Here is a 27,454-nt window from a genome sequence, read left to right on the forward strand (position 1 = left end):
TCCTGAAAATCCCTATCCTGCTCAAGAAAGTTTTTCTCAACAGTCCTGTTGGTTTCAGCTGAACGGTTTCTATACATATAGATGACTCCAGAGAGTAGAAATGTGCCATATCAACTTCTGGTTTGAAAACCCCTTTTGTGCCACATAGGATAAGCAGCTGTCTTGCTGCTGAGAGGAAATTGGTGTATTAGCCCTGAGAAGGCCAGCATGCTGGAGAGTCTGATCTGTGGAATACAGTAATGCTAAGAGAGGTTTAAAATTGTGCTGTTACTGTAACTGCACCAAAGTAAGGTTAAAAATACTGTTGTGCAATCACAAACATGCAATTAAATGTTACAGTAGGACACTTAAAGGAATGAAAATGTCTTCCTAAGAGGCATTGTTAGTAACACTGGGATTTTATAAAAGGCAGAAAGCAAGTGCATCTGCAAAACACTGGTTTATCAAAACAGACAGATTTTGCCATCATTGTGTAACATTAGTCAACTCATAGTTTTCTTATTAATGGAGTTTTGTTCTGTAAAAGTAGTTTGTAACTGTCTTTTTTGCACTTGCAATTAGATAAATATTGCTTGTAATCACATGTAAGGTTTCATAAGTGAAAGCACCCTACTGAATTATGATACTTTATGTCAACTTTGGCTTGTGATTTTTGTGTGTGTGTGGTTTTCTTTTTAATAGCATTGACCAACAGCATTTTCTTACTGACTTAGTAAATGCTTTTAATTTAAAAACATTGCAAGTGCTTATTTTGAAAAAGAACCTGTTTGGAATGATCCCATTAAGTTGATATTTTGTCTGGTTTTGTGCCTAGGTTTCTGTCTATGCTGGAAGAAGAAGTGTACAGCCAGAATTCTCCCATTTGGGATCAGGATTTCATGGTGTCTAGTTCCCGAACTGGCCAGCTGGGAATCCAGACAGGTAATTTGCATTTAGTGATTGATAACACAAATGAAAACTGCATTATTTAGGACTAATGTGGGGCTTTTTTGTTTAAAATATTAGAGAGAGATGTTAGTCTGTGACCTTTTAAAATAATAGTTTCATTCTCTTAATTGGTGAAACAGCTTCTCCTTTTATTGAGTTTGATTTGTCCAACCAGTCTTAGAGCACTGTTAAAGTGGACAGCTGAAGCTGAATGATGAGATTTTGCTTTTCAATAGAGCCCTACAAAAAACCTTTTCATGAAGCAAAATGCCAGCATGCTTGGCAGGTATGTGAAGGGAGTTTGTTTTCTTAGCTTCTGCTCAGCACTGTGAAATAATAAAGCCTGATGTTTGCAATCCCTGTTATCCAGCAGTCCTTGCTTGGGTAGAATTTAGTTTAGAAAGATACACTGAGCTAAACCTTTAATGTCTCTGTTTGTGAACTGGTGGCATTGCTCTGTTGCACAGTGTTCACTGTTACTTTTTGGGTGGTGGGTGTCCATCTTTGTGACAATCTTTCCATCGGCGCCAGAATGGGTTCCATGACCTGATGTTTTTGTGTTTGTTTTTTATGTCATTGCAGTTATCAGTCCACCTCCTGTTGCAAGATCTGTTGCATACACTGCAAGTCCATCATCTCTGGAGCAATCCAACAGTGGGAATATGAGTCCAGCTTGTAAAGTTTCTTCTGCCCTTGACCCAAACTTAGGTAATGGAGAAGGAGCCTTGCCTTTTTGTTTCTGTTGATATTGTCAGTTGCAGTGTATGGTCACCTTTGCCTTCACTCCACATTAGCAAACTTGAGGTGTTTTTGCTGAAAGATGTGTACACACATACCTTTTTCTCCACTATGGTAATGTTTAACTAACAGAAATGGCAACTGTATTTGCAAAGAAATTAAAATGGGGAAAGATCTGGTGGTGTCAGAGCTTTTTGAAAAATATTTTTCTTGGAGTACATCTATTATAAACCATGAGAAAAAGCTTCATTTAAATAATGGCAGAGTAGAAGGGGCCATCACATTTGGGTTTTTTAATCTTTCAAGGTACTGAAGGTACATACATTTGAGCAGTAAAGAAAAACACAGACAGACCACACAGGTTAAATTTAAAACCTGAACGAAGTCAGGTCAAAAAAAAAAAAATCTTGTAAGAAAAAAGGTTGGTGAATGCATAAATTCTCCTAATAAATCCATTTTCAAACACCTCGGGATTAATGAGCCTGTCAAGAGAAGTTGTAGGTCAGAGAGATGATCCCAAGCTTATGTAAAGTGAGTCCTCAAGGAAGGAGAAAAACCAAAACCAAAGTGAATTTTTAGTCTGTGTTCACTGCAGAGAAACTCAAGGCGGCTCCTAAACTGCAGTTTTCCTTGAGGTCATTTCTCAACTTTTCCCTCAGAAGTGGGAATGAGTAGGGTGATGAGTGGGATAATCCTGAGCTAGCAGCTGGCTCTCTGTTGCTGGAGCTCTGCTAGTCCTTGATGGACTTTTCTTCCATGAATTTAACTAGTTGCTTTTGCTATATAATACATGTGGCTCTGCAGTTAGAAGGGCAGTTAATTATTAACTTGGTATATTTTGATTTGAAAACTTTATATGGATTTTCAAATATGTATGACACATCAGACTGTATGTGCTACTTGGCTTATAGAAAAGGTGAAAGAAATAAATGATGGTTACTTAGTCCCAGTGAATCCTAAAATGGGGATTTCTTGTTATCCAAAAATATGCACTGCAATTTGTGTATTGAGCACAGACCTTCCAAGACAGCTGCACAGAGGTTCCATGCAGAGGATTTTGAAGCAAAAAGAAAAAGCAAATAGTGAATTTACAGAGGTGTAGTGGAAGGAGAGATATATTCACCCTGCTTTATACTAATACCCCAGTGCAAAGCCAAAATTGAGAAGTGATAAATATTTTTCAGTTTTCATTTATTTTGCTTTCTCCTTGTCTATGAGGATAGAAAACCCAAAAAATAACAAAAAAAAAAAAAAAAAAAACACCAAAAAAACCCAACCCCAAACTTGTCATATAAGCTAAAGGATATAACAGAAGTGCTAGGCTTCATAGTGCTAGTCTGTGACAGTTTGGTTATTTCTAATCTGTCTGAGTTTTGTTTTATAGGGGAAAAGAGAAAAAATAATGAACCCTATTCTCTGGAGGATTCTAAAAGACCAAGGGTTGTAGGAGATATTCCTATTGAGTTAATCAACGAAGTAATGTCAACAATTACAGATCCTGCAGCAATGCTTGGGCCAGAGGTGAGATACAGACTTGGTGTTGCAAAAGGTCTGTTTGTAAATGGTGTGGTTTTAGTAAATGTTCCACGTGGATAGAATGTGGTAAGCTAGAAGTCCTGTCAAGAAAAATAGACTTTGAAAGAGTATGATTAGGTGAGCAAAAAGCATTGGTGAAATACATCATTAACATGAGGAATAGTTCTACAATATTCTTCATGCGTTGTGTGCAGTTAGCAGAGACTTGTAAACTGGTGATAGTAAAATGGTAGATCTCAGGTTATCCTGGAAGGTACTTTTATTACAGAACAGTTCCAGAGCATGCTTTTTATTGTTAATCATAGATAGACCTCGTATGATAAGGTTAAATGAGGTTCAAAAATTGCAGCAGAATGAAATATCCAAAGTTAAAACCTCTCTCTAGTGCAGAAACTGATCTAAACAGTTATTTGCTCTGTCTTCCCCAGTTGCTCTTTTTTTTGGCTGGAGGAGAAAACAAACAGAATTGCGGAATTGTGCCATGTACAGAATTGCACTTTTTTTTTTCCCTTGGCTGCCTTTTCCTCCTTCTGTTCCCTCTGCCAGGCTATGTTTTGCCAGCAGCTCATTTGCCAAGATTTAGCTAGAAACTGCTGAAGATTTGGAACCACCTACATTTCTTATTCAAACTATGCACTGTGACTGATGGCTCTGCATATTACAAATGCTGTGCCAGCCTGGCTGTTGGGGCTGGCAGTGAATAGAAACCCAGCAGCCAAACTTTGCTCAAAAAAGTAAACAGTATGTGCATACAGAGATGTTTTGGCATTGTAAAATGATCTTGAAAAAAAATAAGTGAAATAAATTTTCTGTATTAATTTAATCTGCATTCAGATCTACAGATGCAATTGCTAGGTGTATAACAGCAAATTCTGTAGGAATTAAAATCTTCTTTTTAGGCTCTTACAGTAGTGGTAGAGATGGTGGAAAGCACTAATAAAATTAAAAAAAAAAAAAAAAACTTTTCCTGCGGTACCATTAAAATGTGTGATTTGCAGTATGTGTAGGTGAATCCACAAGTCATGCCCAAACCGGTTAGGACTAAAGAAAATACAAAGACTTAGTGTCATAAGCTTCAACTGGATGAGTGCTATCTCTCAATAAGTTTTGGGACTTTTTGGGTCATAACCATAGTTGTTTTTATCTAATCTGTACCAATATAAATTCAGATAGGCCTTTATAGACTGTAATGTAGACTTACATCTGGCTTATTTGATGGTGTCCCTTCTGCACAGACACGTTACAAAGGCAATCATTGGCAGATCTGTTGGAAAAAGAGAGTGGGTTTTATTTGCTTGTTCATTAAGGCTGTTCTGTCAGAGGATGTGAAGTCTCAAAACTGTGATTTTGTTCCTCTTTTGTGTGGTACAGACCAACTTCCTCTCAGCACACTCAGCCCGGGACGAGGCAGCGAGGCTGGAGGAGCGCAGGGGGGTGATCGAATTCCATGTGGTCGGCAACTCCCTGAACCAGAAGCCCAACAAGAAGATCATGATGTGGCTGGTTGGTTTGCAGAACGTGTTCTCCCATCAGCTGCCTCGGATGCCAAAGGAATACATCACCCGCTTGGTCTTTGATCCGTGAGTATCCTTGGAGAGGGGGCTGGCGTGTGAGGCAGAGAGAGTCTGGTGTTGTTTGCAAGCATGGGTGTAGGAAGGTGCCAGCAGAGGTGGTGTGGAGAGCACCTCTGCCTGTGCTACACTTTTGCCATCTTTTCAAGCCCTCATAACTCCTGGTCAGTCTAATTGGGTTGTACCCAAATACCATCTTGGTGGCTGTGTTAATGGTAAGTGACTCCTTGTTGTGGGACTGTGGTGGGTTGACCTTAGCTGGATGCCAGGTTCCCACAAAACCTGCTCTATTGCTCCCCTCCTCAGCTGGACAGGGGAGAGAAAGTACAAAGTTTTTGGATAAAGATAAGGACAGGGAGAGATCACTCACTGATAACTATCACAGGCGAAATAGACTCAACTTGGGGAAATTAATTTTTTACAAATCAGATCAGAGTAGGATAATGAGAAAATAAAAACTGTATCTTAAAGTACCTTTGCCCCATGCCTCCCTTCCTCCCAGCTTCATTCATGATTCTGTACCTTCTCCCCCAAGCAGCACAGGGGGGTGGGGAATGGAGGCTATGGTCAGTTCCCTTGTGGTGTATGCTGCTTCTTCCTCCACAGGGAAGGACTCCACACACTCTACCCCTGCTCCAGTGTGGGGTCCCTCCCACAACAGACAGTTCTCCATGAACTTCTCCAGCATGAGTCCTTCGCACAGGCTGCAGTTCTTCATGAACTGCTCCAGCAGTTTAACCTTCATAGAGAATTGGAGGAAGGCTGTGTGGCCCTGTGGAAAGCCCACCCTGGAGCAGGTTCCTGGCAGATCCTGTGGCCTTGTGAAGAGAGTTGCCTGCACTACCTGCTAGAGCAGCTTTGCTGGCAGGACTTGTGACCCTGTGGGAAGAGACCTGTGCTACTGCAGTTCCTAAAGAACTGTAGCCTGTGGGAGGAACCCCACACTGGAGCAGGCAAAGAATTCCTCTCCCTAAAGAGGAAGCTGTGACATAGACAACATGTGGTGAACGGACCCTAACCCCACTCCCCATCCCCCTGCACTGCTTGAGGAAGAAGGTAGAGGATCAGGAAGAAGGAGGGGAAAGGTAGTTTTAGGATTTGTTTTTCTTCTCATCATCCTGCTCTGATTTTGATTGGTAATAAATTCAACTAATTTCCCCAAGTCAAGTCTGTTTGGCCTGTGGTGGTAATTGTTGAGTGATTTCTCCCTGCCCTTATCTCAACTCATGAGCCTTTCATTACGTTTTGTCTCCCCTGTCCAGCTGAGGAGTGATAGAGCATATTTGGTGGGCATCTGGCATTCAGCCAGGGTGAAACTGCAAGCTACTGCATTGCTGCTGTTATTCCACAAGTAAAAAGCACTAAAATAAGTACAAGAAAAAGAAGAATGTATAATATGCATAAAATCTTCTTCAGTGGTGGCACCTACCATATAACTACTCTTTGGGCTTTTTGGCAGGGGCACATTTTGGCACCAACTTTTCCCCCCAAATACAACTTCTGTAAATTAACTGTAGCATTTATATGATTTATATGATACTGTGAGTTGAATGATCTAAAGAAAGGTGCACTGTTTTCACACCTTGAGGATTATACTAAAATTCTTTATCCTTGACATAAGAATTGAGACTGCACCTTGTTACATCTTTCCTGGTAGTCAATATAAGTGCAACAGAAATGGATATTTATTCTGGTCTTGATTCCCCTAGGAGTGGGTGATTAGAAATAAGAAATGTCTTCTCTTACTTCATCAGCTGCATTTGAAACTGATAGCTTAGCTATGGAGAGTGCATGCAAGGAAACAGGAATCCCTTAGCTCTCCTGTAACTCCATTAATTTCTAATTTACTCAGGATAAAATCATCCTGAGAACTGTGCAATGGTGTAATTGTCAGCAATAGATTCAATGAAAGCAATACAACTTTTATTTATTGGGCATTACCCGAGTATCTCAGAGTACTTGGCCAGGCCAGGAGCTTGCTTTACATGACATTTATGGTATACTGAAAGCCTGATATTAACATAACAACTCTTCTGTAGATACAAATGGCTAACTTAGAAGGCCTATACAATTGCATTATCATCGTGGAAAGAAGCGAATCAAGTTTCTGAAGAAAGGAAGGTTAATGGCACTTTATGTACATGAATTAAGTGGTTGATATTTTTGTCTACTCAGGAAACATAAAACCCTTGCATTAATAAAAGATGGTCGTGTTATCGGTGGTATCTGCTTCCGGATGTTCCCCTCCCAAGGATTTACAGAGATTGTTTTCTGTGCTGTGACTTCCAATGAGCAAGTCAAGGTAAAAAGAATTCTGTATTGGAAGTGTTTATTAAATGGATTTGAGTCTCATTCACCTACTGCATGTGCTCCTAATATTTTTAGTCATGTTGAATACACTGCTGAGTTGCCAGACAGAAATAGGTTTTGAAAGATACAGCGATTCTGAATATAATATACAAAACCCAAACTAAAATGTGTGGATTTAGAATCAGCATCATAACAGTAGGATTACCTGTAATTAATTAATTAAATAAAATTTTTCTCAATAGAGGCCAGTAGTCTGCCATTCTTGTACTTTTCACACCTCTGTCCCCAGTAGTTGTGTCTCTGTGTAGTGTAACACATCGTGGTAGACTGAATACATATTGCCTGTGTGGGGCAGTAATTTGTATTCAATCACTTTGTGACATTACATGACTTCAATCAAAATGAGATGTAGTAAAAAATTAGGTATAGTTTTACATCTCAAAACAAGTGCAGGTTCTATTCTGTACACTCTTTTTTGAGTTAATGTTGCAACATTTTCTCAGAATTTTGAGAATTAGCATCTGTGTTGAAAGAATACAGAGCACTGTGAATACAGGAGATTCCTCCAGCTTTTCCAGCTACTATGGGTAGATCTAACTCTGACCGTTTGGTTCAGTATTATGCCTTTAGATGGTGCTGTAGCTTCATGATTTTCAGTTCAAGCTGCAAGAGCTGAGATGTGGGTTAATTCAGAGTGTGTAGCAGTTAACATGCAGAAATCATACACCCTGGTGTGAAAGGGTAACACAGTGGGATTGAAAGTCTGTAATAGCTGTTAATACTTGGGTTATATTTGCTTTTATTCAACTCTGGTGTTAGAGAGGAGCAATCCCCTACACTCAGCAGTGACCTGTCAGCATTCAAAGTGTTTTAGCAAATGCAAACCCTAACAGAATATGCCTAAATTATTCCTAACTGCACAACACAGGTGAGACTGCCAAAGGTGTGTTGTGATTTTCTAGGAATATTCTTTCAAAATAATAGAGCAAATAATTCTGACTCATCAGATTGCCCCCAGGGTTGCATAACACACTATTTATTCTTTTATCCCCTGGGTGCCTTCGTGTATCAGTTAAGTGTTTCTGAAAATTTGCCTTCCCGCCTTTTTTCTCTGAGTAAGCTGACCCTGTCAACAGGTAACTGAAAAAAAACAAATACTCACACATGGGTGACCTGCCTAGTCTTAGGAAAAATAAATTCCTATTTTAATTCAGTTTGAGGCTGGAGTAAAAAATATGGGAACTGTTTTCCCATACAAATTGAATTGTTTTTTAGGTAGTTTGGTCCCCTGCTACAAAATAATTTTAAATTTTACTGTATGTGGCTTAGTTTCCTATCTGGCAATTGCTATATTTGGGACTATTAAACTGTAAATAAATCAGAAGTTTGTATTTTCTAATTTATTTTTCTGGTTTTTGTACATAAGTAAAAATTTTCCCAGTTTTCAAGAACAGAGTACCCAAAAGCAATCCATGTAGGTTTCTCTTAAGTGTCCAGTTAGTCTCCATGATGAGAAAATTGGAAGGTATGCAGGAACAAAACATTATTATGGGCTTTCCTGTCTACTTCACGTTTCTTCATATCACAGTAGAAGGGGATGACTATGGCTTACTTGGTAATGTGAATAAATGCAACCTTTTGTTACTTTGGGGTTGAATTTAAATGGAAATCATGCCTGTGTGCAGTCAGAAGGCATAGCTATTTGTTTCATTGTGGACTCAATAATTTTCTACTCCTTATGGTAATTGTTCACTGTTCCTTTTTATGCTTTATGATAAGTTTAGATAATAAATCCTTTGAGGCAGAGACTTTTGCTAGAGGTGCACAGAACACTGGAATAATTTCAGTATTGCTGCTGCTTTGTGGTTTTGAAGTGATATGGCTCAGAAAGGATGCTCTATTGTTACAGTATGTGCAGTTTTGTTGTTGGTGACATATGTGATTTTAATGGTTAATATCTAACTTAAAAGAGGAACAAAAAAAAGAAGGTGGGCACCTTGAATTACAACTTCCATGCTGTGTAACAAAGATACCCCTATAAGGCTGAAAAGAGTTTGCTCTTGAGTGTGCAACACCAAGTTAATTAAGAGAAAACCTTTAAAACAGGATCTAGAGGAAAGACTGCATTTTGAAAAACAGTGTGTAATAACCCTTGGTCCACAGGCTCTAATACGTGCAGTCCCCAAAGGCTCTGTCATGGCTTTTTCCTCATGTTTCACACAGGGTTATGGGACTCACCTCATGAACCATCTGAAGGAGTACCACATCAAACACAACATTCTCAACTTTCTCACATATGCAGATGAATATGCTATCGGCTACTTCAAAAAACAAGTAAGTTCAATGCAAGAAATTACTTTGTGCAAGTTTGACATCTAGCAGTGATGAACTAAATAAGTAGACATGGCAAAGTAGTTGGATAAAATGCATAGTGCAATTTTACATGTGTATTTTTTTATCTATAAAATGTGTTCATCTCATGTAATATTATTGGCTTCTAATACATTTTACTTTGACAGAATAGTCTGAATATAGGTATATGGAATAGTCTGTAATTTGTCTGGTCTAAAAACTTGTAAAATATGAGTTCCTTCACTGATTCTGTAAGAAGTAAAGGATGAGACATACCTGTGATAGACTAAAACGTACCTGACCTGCACTTACAGCTCCTCCTGATTTGAAGCATGAGGTTCAAATTCAGGAAAGATGGCAATGTCTGTTCTGTCAAATAGATTTGATAAACAGGTGTCAGCTATCTGGTCAGCAAAATGGAGTCAGATTATTCTCAGAGGTGTGCAGCATTAAGCAGTGAAGATGACTTGGATAGTGGGAAATTGCAACTAGGGAAATTTTTATTTCACCCTTCCTGTCTTAAGGGTGGTGAAATACTAGAAAATATTCTCTAGGGAGGGGAAATCCCTGTCCTTTCCAGTCTTGAAGAGTGGTCATGGCCTTGATCAACCAGATATGATGAGACAGGTTCTGAGCTGAGGTGGGACTAGACAAGCTCCTCAAGTTCCTCCCAATGTGTTCTATGATTCTGTATATAAAACTGATACAACTTATTCTTCACGCATTCAAAATGAATACAATCTCCCCTATCTCCCTTCTTAGCAATTAAATGTTCTTGTATCAAGTGCCTCCCATGAGAAGGTTTTTGCAGCACTGAACCATGGTCTGTAACTCACTCTGTTGTATTTTTTGCATTTTAACATTATGATGAATTTAGTTCTAAATCCTCACTCATTTCAGTACAAATGTAAAAGGAAAATAGCATCATTACAATATAAGGGTTTTTTGTTTTTTTTTGTTTTTTTTTTTTTTTATTTTGTCAGGGTTTCTCCAAAGATATTAAAGTACCAAAAGCAAAATATGTTGGCTACATCAAGGATTACGAGGGTGCCACATTAATGGGATGTGAATTAAATCCAAGGATCCCCTACACAGAATTTTCCGTCATCATCAAAAAGCAAAAAGAGGTAAAGGTTGACATGAAATGTTTAATGTTATTCTCTATTCAGATGTTTAGAAACAGTTCAGTGGGTGCCAGGTTACTCTCTTGCTTTGGTGCTTAAAATTGAGTGTATGCTTTTATTAGTTAGAATAATCCCTTCATTCAAGTCCCAGTGCCAAAATTTTGTAGTTGAAGTATCAAATTGTAACTTACTGACTTAACAAGAACAAGACTGTTAAAGTACTGGTATTTTGAGGAGTAATTCACTGTTCAGTTTTGTGGTAGTTAACTAAGCTAAATCTTGTGAGATTGATTTTTTTATGGCTTTGTCAATTCCTTCCCCCCCCACATCAGTAATGTTCATTAGAGTGACATTTAAATGGAGTGTCTGTATTTCATGGCTGTATTTTACTTGAGAAAAAGAGGATTCTTTCTTCTGCCATTTTTTAATATATAAGTCAAGGGTGGACTGTCTTAATTTCCAGTCTGAGTTTATGTGAGGTGTTCTTTATTTAGTTCATAATAATATTCCATATAATAAGGCAGTTTATTAGCGAAATAATTATTATGTTTCCAGTTGTGTTTAAACACCTTCCTGTGTTTTTAAAGAAATACAAATTATAATTTGTTCTTTCATGTTAATCAAACCTGACATTTTATTTTGTTAAAAAGCTTCTTTATGGAACAATAATTTTTCTTCCAGTAGAATGATTTGGTCCACGTGTGGAGAAGGAAAGACAATATCTGATGGCTTTACATTTAGTTTACAAGGTTTTTTAATTTCACTCATTGGGAAAGTTTTCATGTGTCCATACAACAGGGACCATAAGTTTTCCTCTTTCACTTCTGCTTTGCTGCCTGATCCTTCAGGTTCCAGGCTACTGCTGGACATGCCAGCTGCCCTTTAGGGGGGTAGGATGTTGCCAGTGTGTGTGGATAGTGGATGTTCTCTTGTAGCCTGTTACATCTTAGGCATGCCTAACTGCAGTAGTACAGTTCTGGGCCCAAACCATCACCATAACATGCTGCTTCTGGAAACCTGTTAGTTTTCAAGATTTTGGCTCTGGGATTGCTTTATTAACTTTCTTAACTCCCTTATTTGTTGGGATGTCCACGTTATTCTAAAGAACTTGGAGATACTGCTCTTGTAGATAAAGTGCCTTGGTCCTCCAGACCTCTTGTGTCTAAAATTATTAGCTGCTGTTATGCACTGGTCTGTGCTGTTGATCTTCTCTGAGAATAATGACATACAGCTTTGGAACTTTGGAACTTAGGATTGCCTGTTTAACACTCAAAAGACAGGTCAGGCCTTTTATTCTCCCTGTTGCAAAGAAACTTAGAAATAGCCCTCACAGTCTGCAACTTTATGAAGAGTGTTTGCTTGTCTGCTTGTATCAAAAGCAGTGAAAATCCTACCCGGACATAAAAATATTTTTAAATGTTATCAGTTTGTATTATGACCAGTTTTCTTGAATGCTGGTATTTGCCAGTACTAGACATCAGACTTTTCAGGACCTGTCCTTTTAGAAGTGAAGTTTTTCATGGGATCTAAGCTTTTATTTAAAGAACTGGAGTATGTGCCTATGGCTGCTAAGACCATATCACCTGTACCAGTAGCTTGTTTACAATTATTCTGAAAAATATGACAAATCCCTCTATGCAAAGCTGTGTGACCTACTGACTTGTGAGCAATCTCTGGTGCTGATTGAACAGCTTGCTTTAATCAGGAAGAGCCATTAGTTGCTAAATTATAAGAAGGGCTTAAGTTGGATTTAATAATTAGTTTGAAATTATTTTCATATTATGCTGTAATCTGGCCATGGTGCTGTTGTATACTATATTTCTCTTAACATCTCTAAGGTCTGTTGAAAGTCTGGTTTTATGTTTTTCTCTTCTTTGAGAGGAAATACTATGTATGAGGGAGTGAAGGTCCTTAAAAATAAAAATATGTCCATCTTTATTATTTCCAAAAATAGTCTGTCAAACTGGTGGTCTGAATGGCCGTGCATTTGTTTGCTCCAAGTTATGAAGTTTTGAAAGTCACATATCCAGGACACACAAAGGTTAGATAAGTATCTAAGTGGGTATCAGGAGCACCAAAGCAAATTGCCTAGAATTTGAGGTAATAAGATTGCAAAGTAAAACAGAGTGTATCCAGGAGCAGGGAAAGCCTTTCCCTAGCATCAGCAAACAGAGTAGAATTTTGGTTCTGAAGAGTGGCATCATTCTGACATCCTCCAGAGAAAATCTGCCATGAGAGTATCTTTGACTGATACATAAGCAACTCCTGCAGATAGATATATGGAGACTTTAAAGTGAATAGGTTACTTCTAAAATTTTGGGATATGAACATATATGTACATCAAAATACATACATTCAGTATGTGCCTTGAAATTTTTGACCAGCTGTGCTGAAGCATTTCAGAAGCTCCAGCTGTTAAAATTTTATAGCCAGTTCCCAAACCTTCTTCCAGAAAATTTCCTTCTCTGCCTCTGCCCCTGTATTCCCAGGAGCTGTGCAGCTTGTGATCAATAGAGCAAGCAATGACTCCTTGTTTTCTAGATTTGTGCCAAAAAAGCTGAGAGACTTGGTAGCTTCATTTGCAGAATCAGTGTTTGGTCAGGTACCTCAGCCCCATTACCAACTTCATGGAAAAGGGCTGCAGGGTTAGGAAGTGAAAATGTTTCTGTTCATCACAGTTTTGCATTATTCTTCTGGGTTACTTTAGACCAAATAAATTATTTTTTGTTTTCTCTGCTGCTTTATTACAGATCATTAAAAAGCTCATAGAAAGGAAGCAAGCTCAAATACGAAAAGTTTATCCTGGCCTTTCTTGCTTCAAAGACGGAGTACGGCAGATTCCTATAGAAAGCATTCCTGGAATTAGTATGTATCAATCTCTTCTAGTGTAGAACAGAAGCAGAATAGCCCAAGAAAGGTCCAAGACTGGAAATACTAACGTAGTCACATAGTTCTTCTTGATTAAAATGCAATTGTTTTGGTCTGCTGATTTGATTTCTGTGAAGATTGTTGTGTTTCCATTACAACTACTGTCTTTGAGATTTCCCCAAGGCATCCCAGGCTGATCCTCTTTTATGTACATGTGTATAATTTTATTTACATGTGATCCCTCTTTGATTTGTATCACAGTGTAGGCAGCAGTTTCCCTTTGGCACCATTTTAATGCACTGCACTCCTGAACAACAATGATTTCTGTGCTAGGCATGAACTTACAGGACAAAACAGAATTTTAAAAAATTAAGTATCATATTCTGGGGAATTTTTTTTCAGCTGTGCTTTTCTGCAATTTATTCTTTGTCCCCGGGGAATCAGATTGGATAACTTTGTCCTCATTATTCTTTACAGGGGTGGGTTGCAGTAAAATATGTATGAACTATTGAAAAGAAATGTGTTTCATATAGAAATATTTTAGAATCTTTTCAACAGTCTGCAGGAAGAGTCATGTAGGAAATTGAATGGGGCTGTGGCCTAGATGGTTATGTTATTTATTAGGAGTAGCTTTTATTATAACAAACCAATTTTACTGCAGTAGTGCTGAAATGGCTTTTCTTCTTTGAGTTGCAATAACTCAGTTAATGTTTTGACCTACTGTAGTTCCCATATAATATCTCATGTTGTTGGTGTACAGGAGAGACTGGCTGGAAACCAAGTGGAAAAGAAAGAGGGTAAGTGCTAGACAAAGTAAAATGTTGAAGCAGTTGGGATACTCCTTTGAGAAGAGTCTTTAAACAATGTCACTTGATATTTCCTTCCATCCCCTGGAAATCAGATAAATAATCTGCAAGAGATGAGTTCTTAAGTGGTTTTTTGTGTTGTTGTTGTTGGTTTTTTTTGTTTTTTTGTTTTTTTTTTTTTTTTTTTGTTATTGTGGGCAAGTGTGATTTGGGTAGTGGGGTTCTTTTTTGAGGATTTTCATTTGTGTTTGTTTGGTTGTTTTAAATTTTATTTCTTTCATAAAATGCTTGAAACTTTTTGGAGTTGCTTTTAGGTAAGATGCAAATTGTAGGAATGAAAATAGGGGATTAAAACTAATCTTTTTGTATTCATATTTTTCTTCAAGTAAGGAGCCCAAGGATCCAGATCAACTTTACAGCACATTAAAAACCATCCTGCAGCAAGTGAAGGTGAGTGCTAGTTCTAGTTTATTTTCTGTAAAGATTTTAAAATTATTTCCAATATCTAGTTTCCATATTAGATACCTTACTTTTTTCTTTACCAAAGAGCCATCAAAGCGCTTGGCCCTTCATGGAACCCGTGAAGAGAACAGAAGCTCCTGGATATTATGAAGTTATAAGGTTTCCCATGGGTAATACCATTAACATTTTTTAAGTATAGCGTTTAAAAATCATTATAGCTGCAGACTTAGCAGATAAATTTTAATCTGATTGTTTTATGAAAAAAGATGTATGTTACTTGCAGCTGAATACAAAGTTCTAAAGTGTCAAGAGTGTGGTGCTGTCATTTGAAATTGATGAGTGCTCTGTGGCCTTTGTGAAAGATGTATGTTGTACATATTGGAAATCTCAGCATGCCCTAGAGAACCCTAACAAGCTCTTAAATGGTGCAGTCAGCTAGATGCTTTTAGGACTGAGCTGGTGTAGGTGAGTTGTCGGAATATGTTCTTGTGTGTGGTAACTGGTCATTGCAGATCCTACTCATATGTTAAAAGACCTGAAGGCAAATTTTCAGGAACACCTGAGCATTTGAGTTGCTTTGAAATACAGATTTAAGATTTCTAAATCACATAGAGAAAACATTTTCAAAGGTCCCAGGGTTTTCTAACTAAGTCTTAACACTTTGCTCCAATTTAAGTTTAGGAAAATGCTTCATGCAACTGATTGTAAGCTAACTTTTATCATTGTCTTTTAGATCTGCCACAGTTGTCTGAGGTGTTTATTTATTTATGTATTCTTACTCATAAGTAATGCAGCTATTGTTTATGTAGGATTGCTTGCAAAGGGAAGTACACAACTGCTAATAATGTTTTTCTTTTGACTGCTTGTCTTATGACCCAGTTTTTGACTTCTGGGACATATAATTTCAATGGTAATTCAGTGATACTCTAAATGGACGCTTGATTTGTGCTGCACCAGATTTAAAACTGAGTTCTGGCACTCCCTCCTTTATGCAATACTCACCTCTATCATTCTGATTACAGTTTCTGAACCCTTTAATATCGTTAGAGAATGAAACACAGGTTCATAGCAGGCTACTAGCCATCAGTTTCTCAGAGAATAAAAGTATTTGCTCATGTTGCTTTGCATAGGCTCCAAGCCCATGTACATCAATTTAGTTTAATTATTTTTTTCTATTCGATTTATCATTCCCAAGTAGCAGATATACTTTATAAACTAATCACTGGCTTCCTGTATCCCTGACATAAATGTATGTTCTACCAATGAAGAAAAAGAATGTTAATCCCCTTCTGTGTCAGAGTTTTCTCTATCTGCTTTTTTGAGCAGATCTAGCTGACTGTTTAATCTGAACAGTGGTTACAAAGAATTTACCTGAGTTGGCAAACCCAAAGTAGGAATGTTGTCTGTCCTTTCCTTGTTCAGATGCATTACACTAGAGGTGAGGGCAGCAGTTTACTGTGAGGATTAAGCTGAGGTCTTTGGTTTTGTTTTGTTTTTTTTCAGCTAAGGAACCCTGCATGACTAAACTGCCCTGATTTGTGTTTAACTTCAGATTTCTTTCTGCTCTTCCTGCCAGCATGCTGATACTGTAAAAAGTTGCTCAGACAAGATATAACAGTTGCCTTTATGTTTGTGTACAGACTAAATTGTAGTTTTTGAGAGGTATGGCTGTAAATTTTTTTACTACCTCCTTAGGTCCTTAGTTCTCATGTATAAATGCTTTTTTACCCCTGTTTTAAGTGCTCTTCAGGTGCTTTTTCAAGCAATACTCTTTGGGTTGTTTTTTTTTTTTCCCCTTTTCATCTGCCATTCAAAAGCTGTATGGCTGAGTGACAGATGGAACCAAACTTTCACTGCACTTAGAGGAGAATAGCTTAACTCTCCAGCCAGGCAACATGTCATTTAGGGTGAGCTGAACAGCCTTCTCAGCTGGGTGCCATAATTAGTCTATGGATATCTACTTTAGATATAGGCACCTGAATTTCAGACTTAACGAGAGCTGAATGAGCCTTTACTTTTGCACAATATTGTGCAAAATTAGGGAGGGGCAAGTTCTGTATCATTGGAAAAGGTATTTGAGAGCATCCATCAAACTTTCTTTAAATAATCCCATCTTGTCAAGTTGACAGGGTCTTCCTCTCTTTTAATAAATTCAAACCTCCCTTAAAAAAAAAACAGAGCCACCCCCCAAAGCCCCCAAAAACAGTACCAAAACAAAAATACAACCATATTTTTAAACCTGAAGTTAAAAAGTTTAATTCCTTTGCATTGGAGGTCTTTGGTCTCTGTTGTCCTTGCAAGTACTCGTGGACATTAAGTCTTCTTCATTACAGCTACTTCTGTTACAGTTTCACAAACGTGCTGCTGATGCCTGGCTCAAGCATTGCTAAAAAAATAGTTGTTGGAGCATCTGAGGTGAGAAAAGCCAAGGCATCCAGCACACCTCCCACTACTTCTATTCCTGTACTCACTCCTAGAACACTTATAATGTAGACAGAAATTTTAAATGCCTGATGAGAATTACTGGGAAAGTGGCTATGTGGAGAACACTGAGATGATTAGCATATTTTATGGATGACTGATTTTAGTATAAAGGAGAACAGTTCTTAAAGAATGTTCTGTAAGTAAATGTTTTGCATGATGCTCTGAAAGCAGGGGAGATCAGTTCTCACATGGTTCTTAAAAAGGATATACAACTATAAACTCTGAAGAGGTAATAAAAATATATGCAGTGTAGAAAAAATTGAATGTTTTTTTCAAAGCTGCGAATCCTGCCTGTAGTATAGACCAGTGTATCTTCTCTGCTGTGTTTGCACAGCAGTAAGGATTTTAGGTTAACATACATGTTTTGTGATGTTTGAATTCTTTGCCTATATAGCCCTAAGGCCTCCTCCAGCAGAGCTGAGAACAGGTTGTTTCAGGACAGTCAGAAGAGCATTAGAGACATCTACTACCTGCAGAAAACTCAGAGCTCTAAGTATGAAAACAGGAAAAAAAAAGCTTTAATGTTTTAAAGAATTAAAAATAAACTCTACGTAAATTCATCCTTACAGTGAAATATTACTTAGTTCCAGCAGGTCAGTTGGACCATGCCTTAGATGAAAGCAATTTCCATTCCAAATCCTAGCTTTGCCAGTTCATGTTAAATGGCAAATCAGTCTGAAGGGATATTGCACACAAAAAGTATCTGAATCAAACGCTGTTAATCTATTTTTCTTCTGTGCAGATCTCAAAACAATGAGCGAGCGACTCAAGAACAGGTACTACGTGTCTAAGAAATTATTCATGGCAGACTTGCAGCGAGTCTTTACAAACTGCAGAGAGTACAACCCCCCCGAGAGTGAATACTACAAATGTGCCAATATACTGGAGAAATTCTTCTACACAAAAATTAAAGAAGCTGGATTAATTGACAAGTGACACTGTCTTTTTTACAACCAAATAGCGTGCCTATGTTATGGACAGGGAAAGCCGTTCTATATCCGAGTTGTGGGACTTTCAAGAAACTTCTGTTTAATACTTAGCACTTTTTAAAACCCTTTTAGTTTTGCAAACATGTATTATACTGAAGTTACAAAAATTATTTTATTAAAATGCTTTATAATGTATTTAATTACGGAAAATTTCTTTTGTGTGCCGATTACCTTATGTTCCTAGTAAGTTTATCAGCTACAGCCTCAGAAACCCCACAAACATGGGGGAAGTTGCACATGTTTGGGAAGATGAAGAAAATTCCCAGACAACAAATGTTATAGCTTACCTAATGCAGTACCTATTTGATAAAGTTTTATTATTTTTTCCAGTAAAAAAGAAAATTGTAAGGGAAAACAACAGGTGTGGGGGGGTTCTGAAACACTTGTTTCTTTGTAGAATCTTTTTATAAGATATTATTTTTTAAAAGAAACACTCAGCTGGTTGAGAAGCTGTGAGAGAAGAGCAGTCAGTTCTGAAAAAGGACTGCCTGTAATCATTGATAGATGCAAGTTTTTCTATTCATTTTCAGTTTTGATAAATATTTTACCTGCAAATTGTAATCTCATAACCACTCTTAAAAAAAAAAAAAATGAAAAAGAAAAAAATCTGGCTAGATGCGTAAGGTCATAGTGACTTGGCTTATGCAGGACATAAGTACCCAAAATAACTTTAGGAGACTATTTCGCATCTACTCGACAATTTTAATTGGCTTAGTAGAGTTAAGGTTTTGATGCACCTCATGATCCACCCTAGTTACTACTCTTCACTGCTAAATTCTTTAGATTGTTCAGCAGAAATAAGACTATTGTACACAAAAGAAGACAACATAGGACAGCTTCGAGCTTAGATACTTGGCTCTGTGGTAAACTGGATTTTCTACCAAGCTTTATTGTAAATGCTTATTAACTGTGATTATTTAGACCCAGGAACATATTAACATTTTACAGATCTTATTATATCTTCAAAAAGAACACACACACTCATATATATATATATTAAAAATATATATATATTTTGCTGCTTACACTACATTTAAGAGGTACACCTAAATCCTTAATGGAGATCAGTACAGGCCAAAAAGCTGTCCCTTGACATTTTCTAATTAGAGTTTGTAACTGTAAATTATAACTGCTTTTGTGAAAAACAGATTAAACTTTCATTCTTGGTGTTTTATATTTACAGATGTTACACTGGTAAAATTCAAGTTATGGGACTGAGAAAACCAATCCTGTGCTGAGTCAAAGAATCTATTCCTGCAAAATGCCTGTGCAATGTTAGATCACAGATCAATTCAGCAGGAGATGTCAGGAACTATCTAGAAGTAGTAAATGTGCTACCCAAGGTATTAAAAATGTTAATGCTGGACTTGCCATCGTGTTTTGTATGAATTTAGTCTGACCTGCATTGGGATCTATAACAAAGGTACAGTGAGTACTTTTTCTTTAATAGCCAGAACAGGATGCTATAAACCTGTTTTGTAGATTGGGCCTACAGATGCACCTGTTAAGCTTGGTAACCTGTGAATTTTTCTTATTTTCAGAGTAGATTTTCTTATCGTCTTTCAATCAGATTGTCTCTTCTATATTGAAACGTGTTTTCTAATTTAAGAATTGATATTTTCATAGATACTGTGCAATAAAGTTATGGTAGGATATGTGGTTTTGCAAATGCTTTAACAGCTGATGAACCTTACATTTGTCAAATTAATATATTGTACTGGTACAGAATAGTTTTAAATTATATATGTACAAAACCCTACTTATTTTGGTCTCTTTTTTTCATTACTTAGTACTTGTGATACAAACATACATACTGAAGCAATTTCACAGCCAAGCACAGTGAAGCTACAGGAGTGCTGTCAGTGCCTCTTCCAGGTAGGATAGAAAATATGTAAAATGGCCTGTGAGTTCACCAAGAGGACGACGGGCTGAGCTGCGACCAGTCCAAGTAGCATTCCCAGCTTTATGGTAACTGTTACTGAACTATGGTGCTGTTACTCCCACCTCCAACAGTTCCTTGACTTAGCTGTTCCAAAGTTTTGGTTTTTTCACCTCAAAGCATGCTTATGCTATTTGCTGGTATTTGCCTTCAGGAGTCCTTTACTCACAATACATAATATATATAGCAGCAGACTACAGTCCAGGTCCATCACCATAATGGTACTGAGATGGTCACTTATTATGGTCACATAAACAAAGCCTGCACCTGTCCAATATGTGACAGATATATAATTATCTAGGAAGAGATTTTTTTTCCCCCCATCCACTCAGGTTTGGTCCTGTGAAAGTGTTCTGTTAAAGGGTAGCAACAGTGGCCAAGAATTGTTTTACTGAACACTTCTAGAGAAAGCATTTGAGAGCAGAAAGGACTGATTTCTTCCTTACACAGTTCTATCACTTCAATTCTTCAAGCTTGCTCAATCCAATAAGAAAAAAAAACCAACCCAGACCCACCACAGCTGCTGTGGGCTGCTTTGCAATCACCCTGTTCTTTCTCTGTCCCTGATAAAACAGCTGTTGCAGATTTGCTTCATGAAAGCACCTGAGATTCACAAAATACCCTCAAAGATCTTTAAGTGCACCTCTTGAGTGAATGGCCTATACAGGGATTGAACCCACAAGGTAGGCATTATTAGCACTAGGCTCTAACCAACTCAACCACTCTGCTTAAGTTCCTCTAGTACTAGAATTCCAGACTGAGATGGTGAGGCCTTGTGGCTAGAATTTTAGGATACAAAGGTAAAGTTAAGTTTCCCTTCAAATATTCCAAGGCTGTGTTGTGAACAACTGTCAAACACTCAGTAGCTACAGCTAGTCTTATTGTTAAGAGTCATGCAAGAAGTTACAAGTAAAATAGTAATTAACATTTTTATTACAGAAAGGGAGAGATCTTGCACCTATTGAAGTGGGACAGGCAGTCTTGCAAAACAAATGAAGAGCATGTAGTTTTTGTACTTTCCCATTAGTTATTTGGAATGTAGCTTTCATTTGGGTATTCATGTACCCTTTAATACTTAAGTGTGTCTCAGGCAAAGTGAAAGTAGTTTGAGTGGTGGACAGCTGATAATGCTGTTGTTCTCATGTGCAGCCTAGCACAGCACCAAATAGCACAAGCTCCAGTGTGGCAGCTCTTCCTCTGGGAAAAGCACTGTGCAAAGCAGGGACAAAATTATTATAAACTATTATGAATGTCCTGCAACAGTTGGGACTAATAGTTTACATTCTACCAACCTGGAGCCTTCTTCACCAACCTTCACGAGAAATTTGCTTTGTTTCTGTCTGGTTGATTCTAACTTGCACTCAGTGCAGGACCAACTAAGCCTAAACTGCTGCTTTTGAGAGCTGCAGCTACAGAATCAAATCACAGCTGGTAAACTGCTTCTGAACACTGCTTATGCCACCACACAAGATGGGGACAGAGTATACAGGCCTCTGTAATGCCCAGTGTTGATATTAGTGCCCTTGGAGTAACTATGGAAACTGCCACAGGAACACCAACCCACTCAGAGCTGTTTCCAAACACTAAGATGTTTATTGTAAGATTCAACATGAAACTACAACCATCACATAAACAAGATCTGTACAAACACAGATCTGTATTAAAAATACTTCCTGCCCAAAACATCTTAAGTGCCTAAGGTTCACCCATGAAATGACATTCACCATCTTATCCATCACAGATTTCTCATATGCTGCCAGATCCATTCAAAAGAAGCTTGAATAGAATCACTTTAGTTATAAAAGTAATCAATCCATATCATTAAAAACATGTCACTAGAAAAAATCCAGGCCCCCTTCATCTGATATCCTTAATACGAGATACACAGCTATTTACATATTTATATAACATATTGTGCGACAAAATATTCCATCCAGAAAATTACTTTCTTCATGGTGCAAGCATGGTTTTGCAGAAAATCTCAAAGACAACTAACCAATTTCTCATTGTATTTTTTTGTAGAATCTTTCTTAAGAGAATGTCGTTTCGCATCTTTTTTCAGCTTGAAAATTGGAGAGCACAGAAAGCTTGTATCTGTAAATGGATCTCCTCTCCTGAGTTTCCTGTTTGAAAAAAGAAAAAGGCAAAACTGAGGTTTTTTCCCTACGTCACTTAAACCAGTAACTTTTAGCTAGTAAGTTCCATTTCACACGAACTAGGCTGTATTACTAACTCTAGATTTCTTTGAATGAGCTCTTTTGTTAAGGTCTTGTTTTCAAGATCTAAATAGGCCTCTCAAGTCCTCTATTGGATGGAATATCATGAACTTCGTATCAAACTGAAAAGTAAAGAAACCTACCCTACAATACTTGGTTCTTTGTAGTTCACAGTAGCAGTACAGCTTCGCCGCTTGCGTTTTGGAGTCTCAGGTTCTTCACCTTCAGGGACAGCTGCTGCATCCCCCGTGCTGGGGGGCACTGCAGCTGTATTGGTAACATCACAGAGATGCCCACGAGATGGCTCAGAAGGCTGCCCTGTGAAGAAATTAGGCACAGGTCAGGTCATTCAGGTAAGCAAGCTTAAAAGAAAATCTAACCATTCTTAAAACATTACTTCTAGTTGCTATTTAAAAAACCCCTAAAATAAAAAGACCTAAACCTCTTAAGCAATGTTATCTTTCAAGGAAACAAAACCAATTACAGAACATTTTCTGCACTTACTAGTAGACTTTTCACTTGATTTGTTGTTTTCAGTCTCTTCTTCATGACAGAGTTTCTGCTCACGCTGTGCCAAACATCTTTTAGACCTTGGCCTTGCGTGGATTGGTGACATAGGGTTCTTGTCCACTGAACTTCGCCTTTTCTTCTTGTAAGGCTCATAGAGGCTGTCATCAGAGTCCTCTGCAGTGCTGCTTGACTCAGTGGTATTGGTTTCAGCTGAGTCTTCTTCGTCCTCCACTTCAGCATCACTGCTGTTCACCTTGTTTTGTCGGAAAGGTGTAAGATGGACACTCTCTTCCAAATGGAAGTCATAAGCATCACTGCTGCCACCCAAGAAATTCAGCTTTTCTTTAGAAGCCTCTTTACCTTGTTTTCCTGGTCTTTGTTGGGAAGTAAGTGGCCGCTGCGGTTTTCCTTTCTGGTGCTTTTCTTTTCTTTGAGGGTTTTCTCTGCTTTTACACTCCGGTTGTTTAAGATCAGAATTACGTTTTAATTTGAACTGTGTAGTTCCAGAATTTTTCTGGCTCAACACAAGCCCTGAAGCGATCTTGCTTTCATTCAAGTCAGGAGTAGCTGCATTTATATTTTCTGTAGCACACTCCTCTAGACTTTCCTCAAGCCTAATTTCATTCTGGTCAGAAAGTTCTTTTACTGAATCAGGTGCTTCTAAATGGTCCAAGACACCAGTACAAATTACATCAAGGTTCCTCATCTTTGAAAAGTGACGTCTGGTGGACACACCTTTTGGTAATGCTCTACCAAATCCAAACTTTACACTTGAAGAAACGTTTTCCAGCTCTGACTCTGTGTTGTTCAGATGAAAATCAGATGGCTGTCCTTGTAATTGAAGAGAAAATGTCATATTAAAGCCAAACAGAAACACCATGTTAAGGTTTTGTGCAAAAATTCTGAACCTGTCAAAAATTCAGACTATTCTTTGTGTTTTCTCCAGATTTTTATAAACTAGGATTTGGCAACTGAGATAAGCTCTGTCTAATACAGGCTCCAGGTAGAAAGCAGTTAGGTATATAACATTAGTATTTTCCTATAAACTGTTCCTTTTGGAAAGGTTATTTACAGGTCATTTATTTTCCTGGGTATTTCGCTTTGTTAACAATTTTTTATTGATTTCATAAAATGCTAATGCCTGTCTAAAGGTAATTTTACTTGGTTGAACAGTTCAGTAGATAATGAAACTGGACTGCAGGTATAGAGAAGATAAAGCAGCTTCAAATTCCTCCCCAGTTTGCTGGGCATCTTCATTCAAACATTTTACAAGTGGACGGCATTAGTATTCCCCCCTTATGACAATAAGCAGAAAATTACTTGTCAGTTCCTTCAAAAGCAGCAATTTTTTAAACTTCTACTCACACATTTTTTTCCTAATTCAAAATAGAGCAATATCTGATACTTTGATTTAGTTACCTTCGCTTGGAATTATTCTGGTAAAGGAAATGTCACTGTCAGATTCCACACAGATCTTTGACAAAGAATTTCTGTCACCACCAGCTTCCATCCCACTTGGAGGTACAGGATTATCTTCAAGAACACACTTTAGAGGTCCTCTAGAGAAAATACCAAAGGTAGTATTTACTGAACAGCAATAAAATTTATGACAAGGAACAGTTTCATTACATTGGGTTTCTTCCCATTTTCCAGTCAGAAAATTAGACTTCCTGTAACAGAATTTCCAAACATAAGCAGGCATTAATCAATGATACTTACATTGAATGTACTGGTCCTGTGACAGTGCAACTGCTTCCAGGACCTGAAGAAAGCACTCTTTGATTCTGTCAAAAAATAAATCTTACTGTTATTAAATGGGTGAAACAAGCTTACACCATCTACAAATTTTAGACAAGAGCCAAGTTACCCAAGGAAGGACCAAAGAGGCCCTCGACTCTGTCTGTCTTGCTAGCACCAAGTGCTGTGGCTGTTAGCCAGCCACCTTCTCAGCCTCTGCACATCAGCACATTCATCACCAGCCCAATCCTAGAGCAACTGGACAGGGGAAGGAACTGTGCACAAAACCCCAGAAAATCAGGGTGCCCCAACCACCTCCTAGCAGAGTTTCAGTCCTACTTACAGCCTACTGACACAGCCCCACAGTGTGCACCCCATGGCATACTGGGAATGGTGGGAGTAGTCCTTCCACTAAATTAAGGCTCAGATCTAAAAATCTGCGTGCATCTATGGTGGAAGGAGTGAGGGCAATCAGTAACAGAAGTCCTGCTCCTCAAGAGGAAAAGGTACCTACCACATCTATGGAACACAAATTCTTTGCTGGGCCAAGGAGAGTGACTGAGTCCAGTAAATTCTGAGAGACTTTGGAGATTATCTCATTCAAGGCTGATAGTCGATTCTAATGGACAATGGAAGGACAGTAACACTGTTACTATCATACTCTAGTACCAACTACAAATTTATCAGCATTATGATAACTAAAATCTGAAGAAACTTGTCAGGTGCCCTCACCTGTGATAAAACCCCTATGAAATTCACAGAAGAGAGACTTTAATATTTTTTAAATTAAGATTTTAGGCTTACTCTTTCATATTTTAAGTAAATAAAAAAGAGTAGTGAGAAAAAAAGTTCATTACTAGGTGTCATGGTATCCAAACCAGCATACCAAGTTAGGTGAAAAAAACCCTGTTGTACGTACTGAATTAATGTTTTCTGAAACGCATCAAAACATATAAAGATAACAATCAGTGGATTGGTGCAGATTCTGATTTTCAGCTTCACCAGGTCATAAAGCTATTATTAAAAATACCTCCACAAGTCCTTGTTCTCGCTGGAACCTATAATTTCTTTGCAAGTCAAACATCTGAGTCTTCAAAATGTGATAATCTTTCCTTAGTTGAAGAATGGTAGCTTCAGCTTCCCTCAGTTTGAGCTTTTGTTCTTGCAAGGACAGAGCTAGATCTCTGTTGTTTGCTTGAATGATCTTGATTTTGTTGGAGTCGTTGGCTGCAACAGAACAGTGAGTGTTTCAACTGGGTTTCAAAAGAAAACAAATAAATTATAAATCCTAAGATATTTAGGCATCTTACTTGCTCTTTTGGCTTTTACGGTGGAGAACTGGATAGTTTTACCCAGCCTTGACCATTTCTGAGTTCTTTTCTCTCTCATACGTTGTTTGATGTCACTCAGACTGTCTTTAAAGGACTTCCTCGAGCATTCTGCCATCTTCTACCTTTAAAAGTAGAAAAGGTGAAGATCCCATGAAGCTGGGGTTGCACCACGCTCCTCCAACGCCAAAAGAAAAGGCACAGGGACACACGAGTAAAGCTCGTGGCAGTTTTAGGCGGAGATACACACACGGCAAAGACCCGCAACCCGGAAAAGACACGCAGCTATGGCCCTTCTCACCGCAGTGGCTGCAGCGTGGCCGCTCTCCCGGCCGCGCGTTGTCTTAACTGCAGAACGCCCGGCGCCCGCGGCGGGCCTAAAGCACCGGCACCGGAGCCAAGGCCTGGGGAGGGGTCTCCCGAGGCGCCGGCAGCCGGCCCCCTGCTCCTCTAACTCTGCAGGCACAGCGTCCCAGCACCCCACACCGACCGGCCGTACCTCCTCGGGAGGGCGAGTGCAGAGCCGGGCACCTCCTACCGACCGGCCGCGGCCGCCCGAGTCCCCGGCGGAGGCGGGAGGGCCCGCAAGGGTCCAGGCGCAGCGGCAGCAGCGGCCCCGAGTTTTCCTATTCCCGCAGCTCGTTCCTCCCCCCTCTCCGCACGTCCGGCTCCTTGTCTCCCCGCGGCCCGGCTGGGCCCGGCTGTGCTATGCTCCGCTCCGCGCTCGGGTCCCGCTCCGGGGAAGCGCAGGAGCGACCGCTCGGCCCCGCGGAGCGGCACCGCCGCCGCCGCCAGGCGCCGTTCAAACCCCGCCGCCGCCGCCTCCCATTGGTGCGGCCCAGCGCGCGTCACGGCGCGAGCGCCGCGCGCATCCGGCCCTGGCCCCGCCCACCCCCGGCACCGCCTCAGCAGCCGCGGGGCAGCGGCGGGGGCGGAGCGAGTGAGTGCGGGTACATAGCGGGGCCGGGAGGTGGAAATCTGTCATCATCGGTGCTTCATCCCAGTGACCGCTCCTTGCAGCAGCAGCACGATGAGTCTTTCGCACTCTGGAGTTGCGCTGCGAGGGCTACCCACAGCCAGGCCGTGAAGTGTAGCACAAACGTAAAAGGAAAGCGAATGCCTTTACAAACAATTTGATGGGTGAAGGTATGGGCGTTCACGTCTTTGAAATGGGTCTTAATGTCTCTGCTAACTTTGGGCGGCAGGTTTGTTGCAGAGCCCTGACAGCTTGGCTACTGAAACAAGTGGGTCTGCACAGTCCCGAACTTGTGAACTTTGGGGTAAAACGACAGGTTCCAGGGGGGATATGGGGTAGGCGGTCCGGGAAGGCTGTGCCTTCCTAGTACCTCAGCCACTGGGGAAGGGAAGAGGGCAACATGCGGCCCGGAGTTTAGGATAAAAGGAGGCTCCCTCCGAAACCTCGAGAAAGAACACCCTGCAGGCGTGTGCCCCGGCGGACTCTCTCCCTTCATTCGAATACAGTTGCAGGACTCCTCTGTCTCCTTTTTGGACATAAACCTCTGGCGTTTGTGGATTTTCCCGACAAGCGTCAGGGAG

The 27,454-nt window shown here is 39.3% G+C and overlaps 2 protein-coding genes across 2 annotated transcripts in view; one reads left to right on the plus strand and one right to left on the minus strand.

The window, feature by feature from the left end:
• KAT2B (lysine acetyltransferase 2B) overlaps positions 1–19,926 on the plus strand; it is a 40,282-nt gene extending 20,356 nt beyond the window's left edge. The window contains exons 7-18 of the mRNA XM_069007260.1: positions 815–921; positions 1,510–1,635; positions 3,050–3,186; positions 4,573–4,781; positions 6,948–7,074; positions 9,306–9,416; positions 10,418–10,561; positions 13,309–13,423; positions 14,187–14,223; positions 14,619–14,682; positions 14,780–14,864; positions 17,921–19,926. Of these exons, the coding sequence (XP_068863361.1) occupies positions 815–921; positions 1,510–1,635; positions 3,050–3,186; positions 4,573–4,781; positions 6,948–7,074; positions 9,306–9,416; positions 10,418–10,561; positions 13,309–13,423; positions 14,187–14,223; positions 14,619–14,682; positions 14,780–14,864; positions 17,921–18,114 (1,456 nt within the window). The 3' untranslated portion in view covers positions 18,115–19,926. The remainder of the gene's footprint in view (positions 1–814; positions 922–1,509; positions 1,636–3,049; positions 3,187–4,572; positions 4,782–6,947; positions 7,075–9,305; positions 9,417–10,417; positions 10,562–13,308; positions 13,424–14,186; positions 14,224–14,618; positions 14,683–14,779; positions 14,865–17,920) is intronic.
• Positions 19,927–21,466: 1,540 nt separating this feature from the next.
• Positions 21,467–26,669, minus strand: SGO1 (shugoshin 1). The gene is made up of 9 exons (XM_069005821.1): positions 26,397–26,669; positions 25,880–26,022; positions 25,600–25,796; positions 25,084–25,188; positions 24,552–24,616; positions 24,252–24,391; positions 22,827–23,663; positions 22,466–22,640; positions 21,467–22,229 (listed from the first exon to the last, which is right to left on the minus strand). Exons 2-9 carry the CDS (start codon positions 26,013–26,015, stop codon positions 22,088–22,090), a joined length of 1,797 nt encoding a protein of 598 aa, XP_068861922.1. The 5' UTR covers positions 26,016–26,022; positions 26,397–26,669; the 3' UTR covers positions 21,467–22,087.
• Positions 26,670–27,454: the final 785 nt, after the last annotated feature.

The sequence above is a fragment of the Aphelocoma coerulescens genome, chromosome 2, assembly GCF_041296385.1.
Source record: "Aphelocoma coerulescens isolate FSJ_1873_10779 chromosome 2, UR_Acoe_1.0, whole genome shotgun sequence".
Classification (NCBI taxonomy): domain Eukaryota; kingdom Metazoa; phylum Chordata; class Aves; order Passeriformes; family Corvidae; genus Aphelocoma; species Aphelocoma coerulescens.

Coding starts and splice junctions, on each gene's coding strand:
- SGO1 (XM_069005821.1), bottom strand. CDS start 26,015: ATGGCAGAATGCTCGAGGAAGTCCTTTAAAGACAGTCTGAGTGACATC. Junction 24,617..25,083: donor ATTTGTGTTCCATAGATGTG/GTAGGTACCTTT, acceptor ATTTTTTGACAG/AATCAAAGAGTGCTTTCTTC. Junction 22,230..22,465: donor AAAGAACCAAGTATTGTAGG/GTAGGTTTCTTT, acceptor TTTTTCAAACAG/GAAACTCAGGAGAGGAGATC.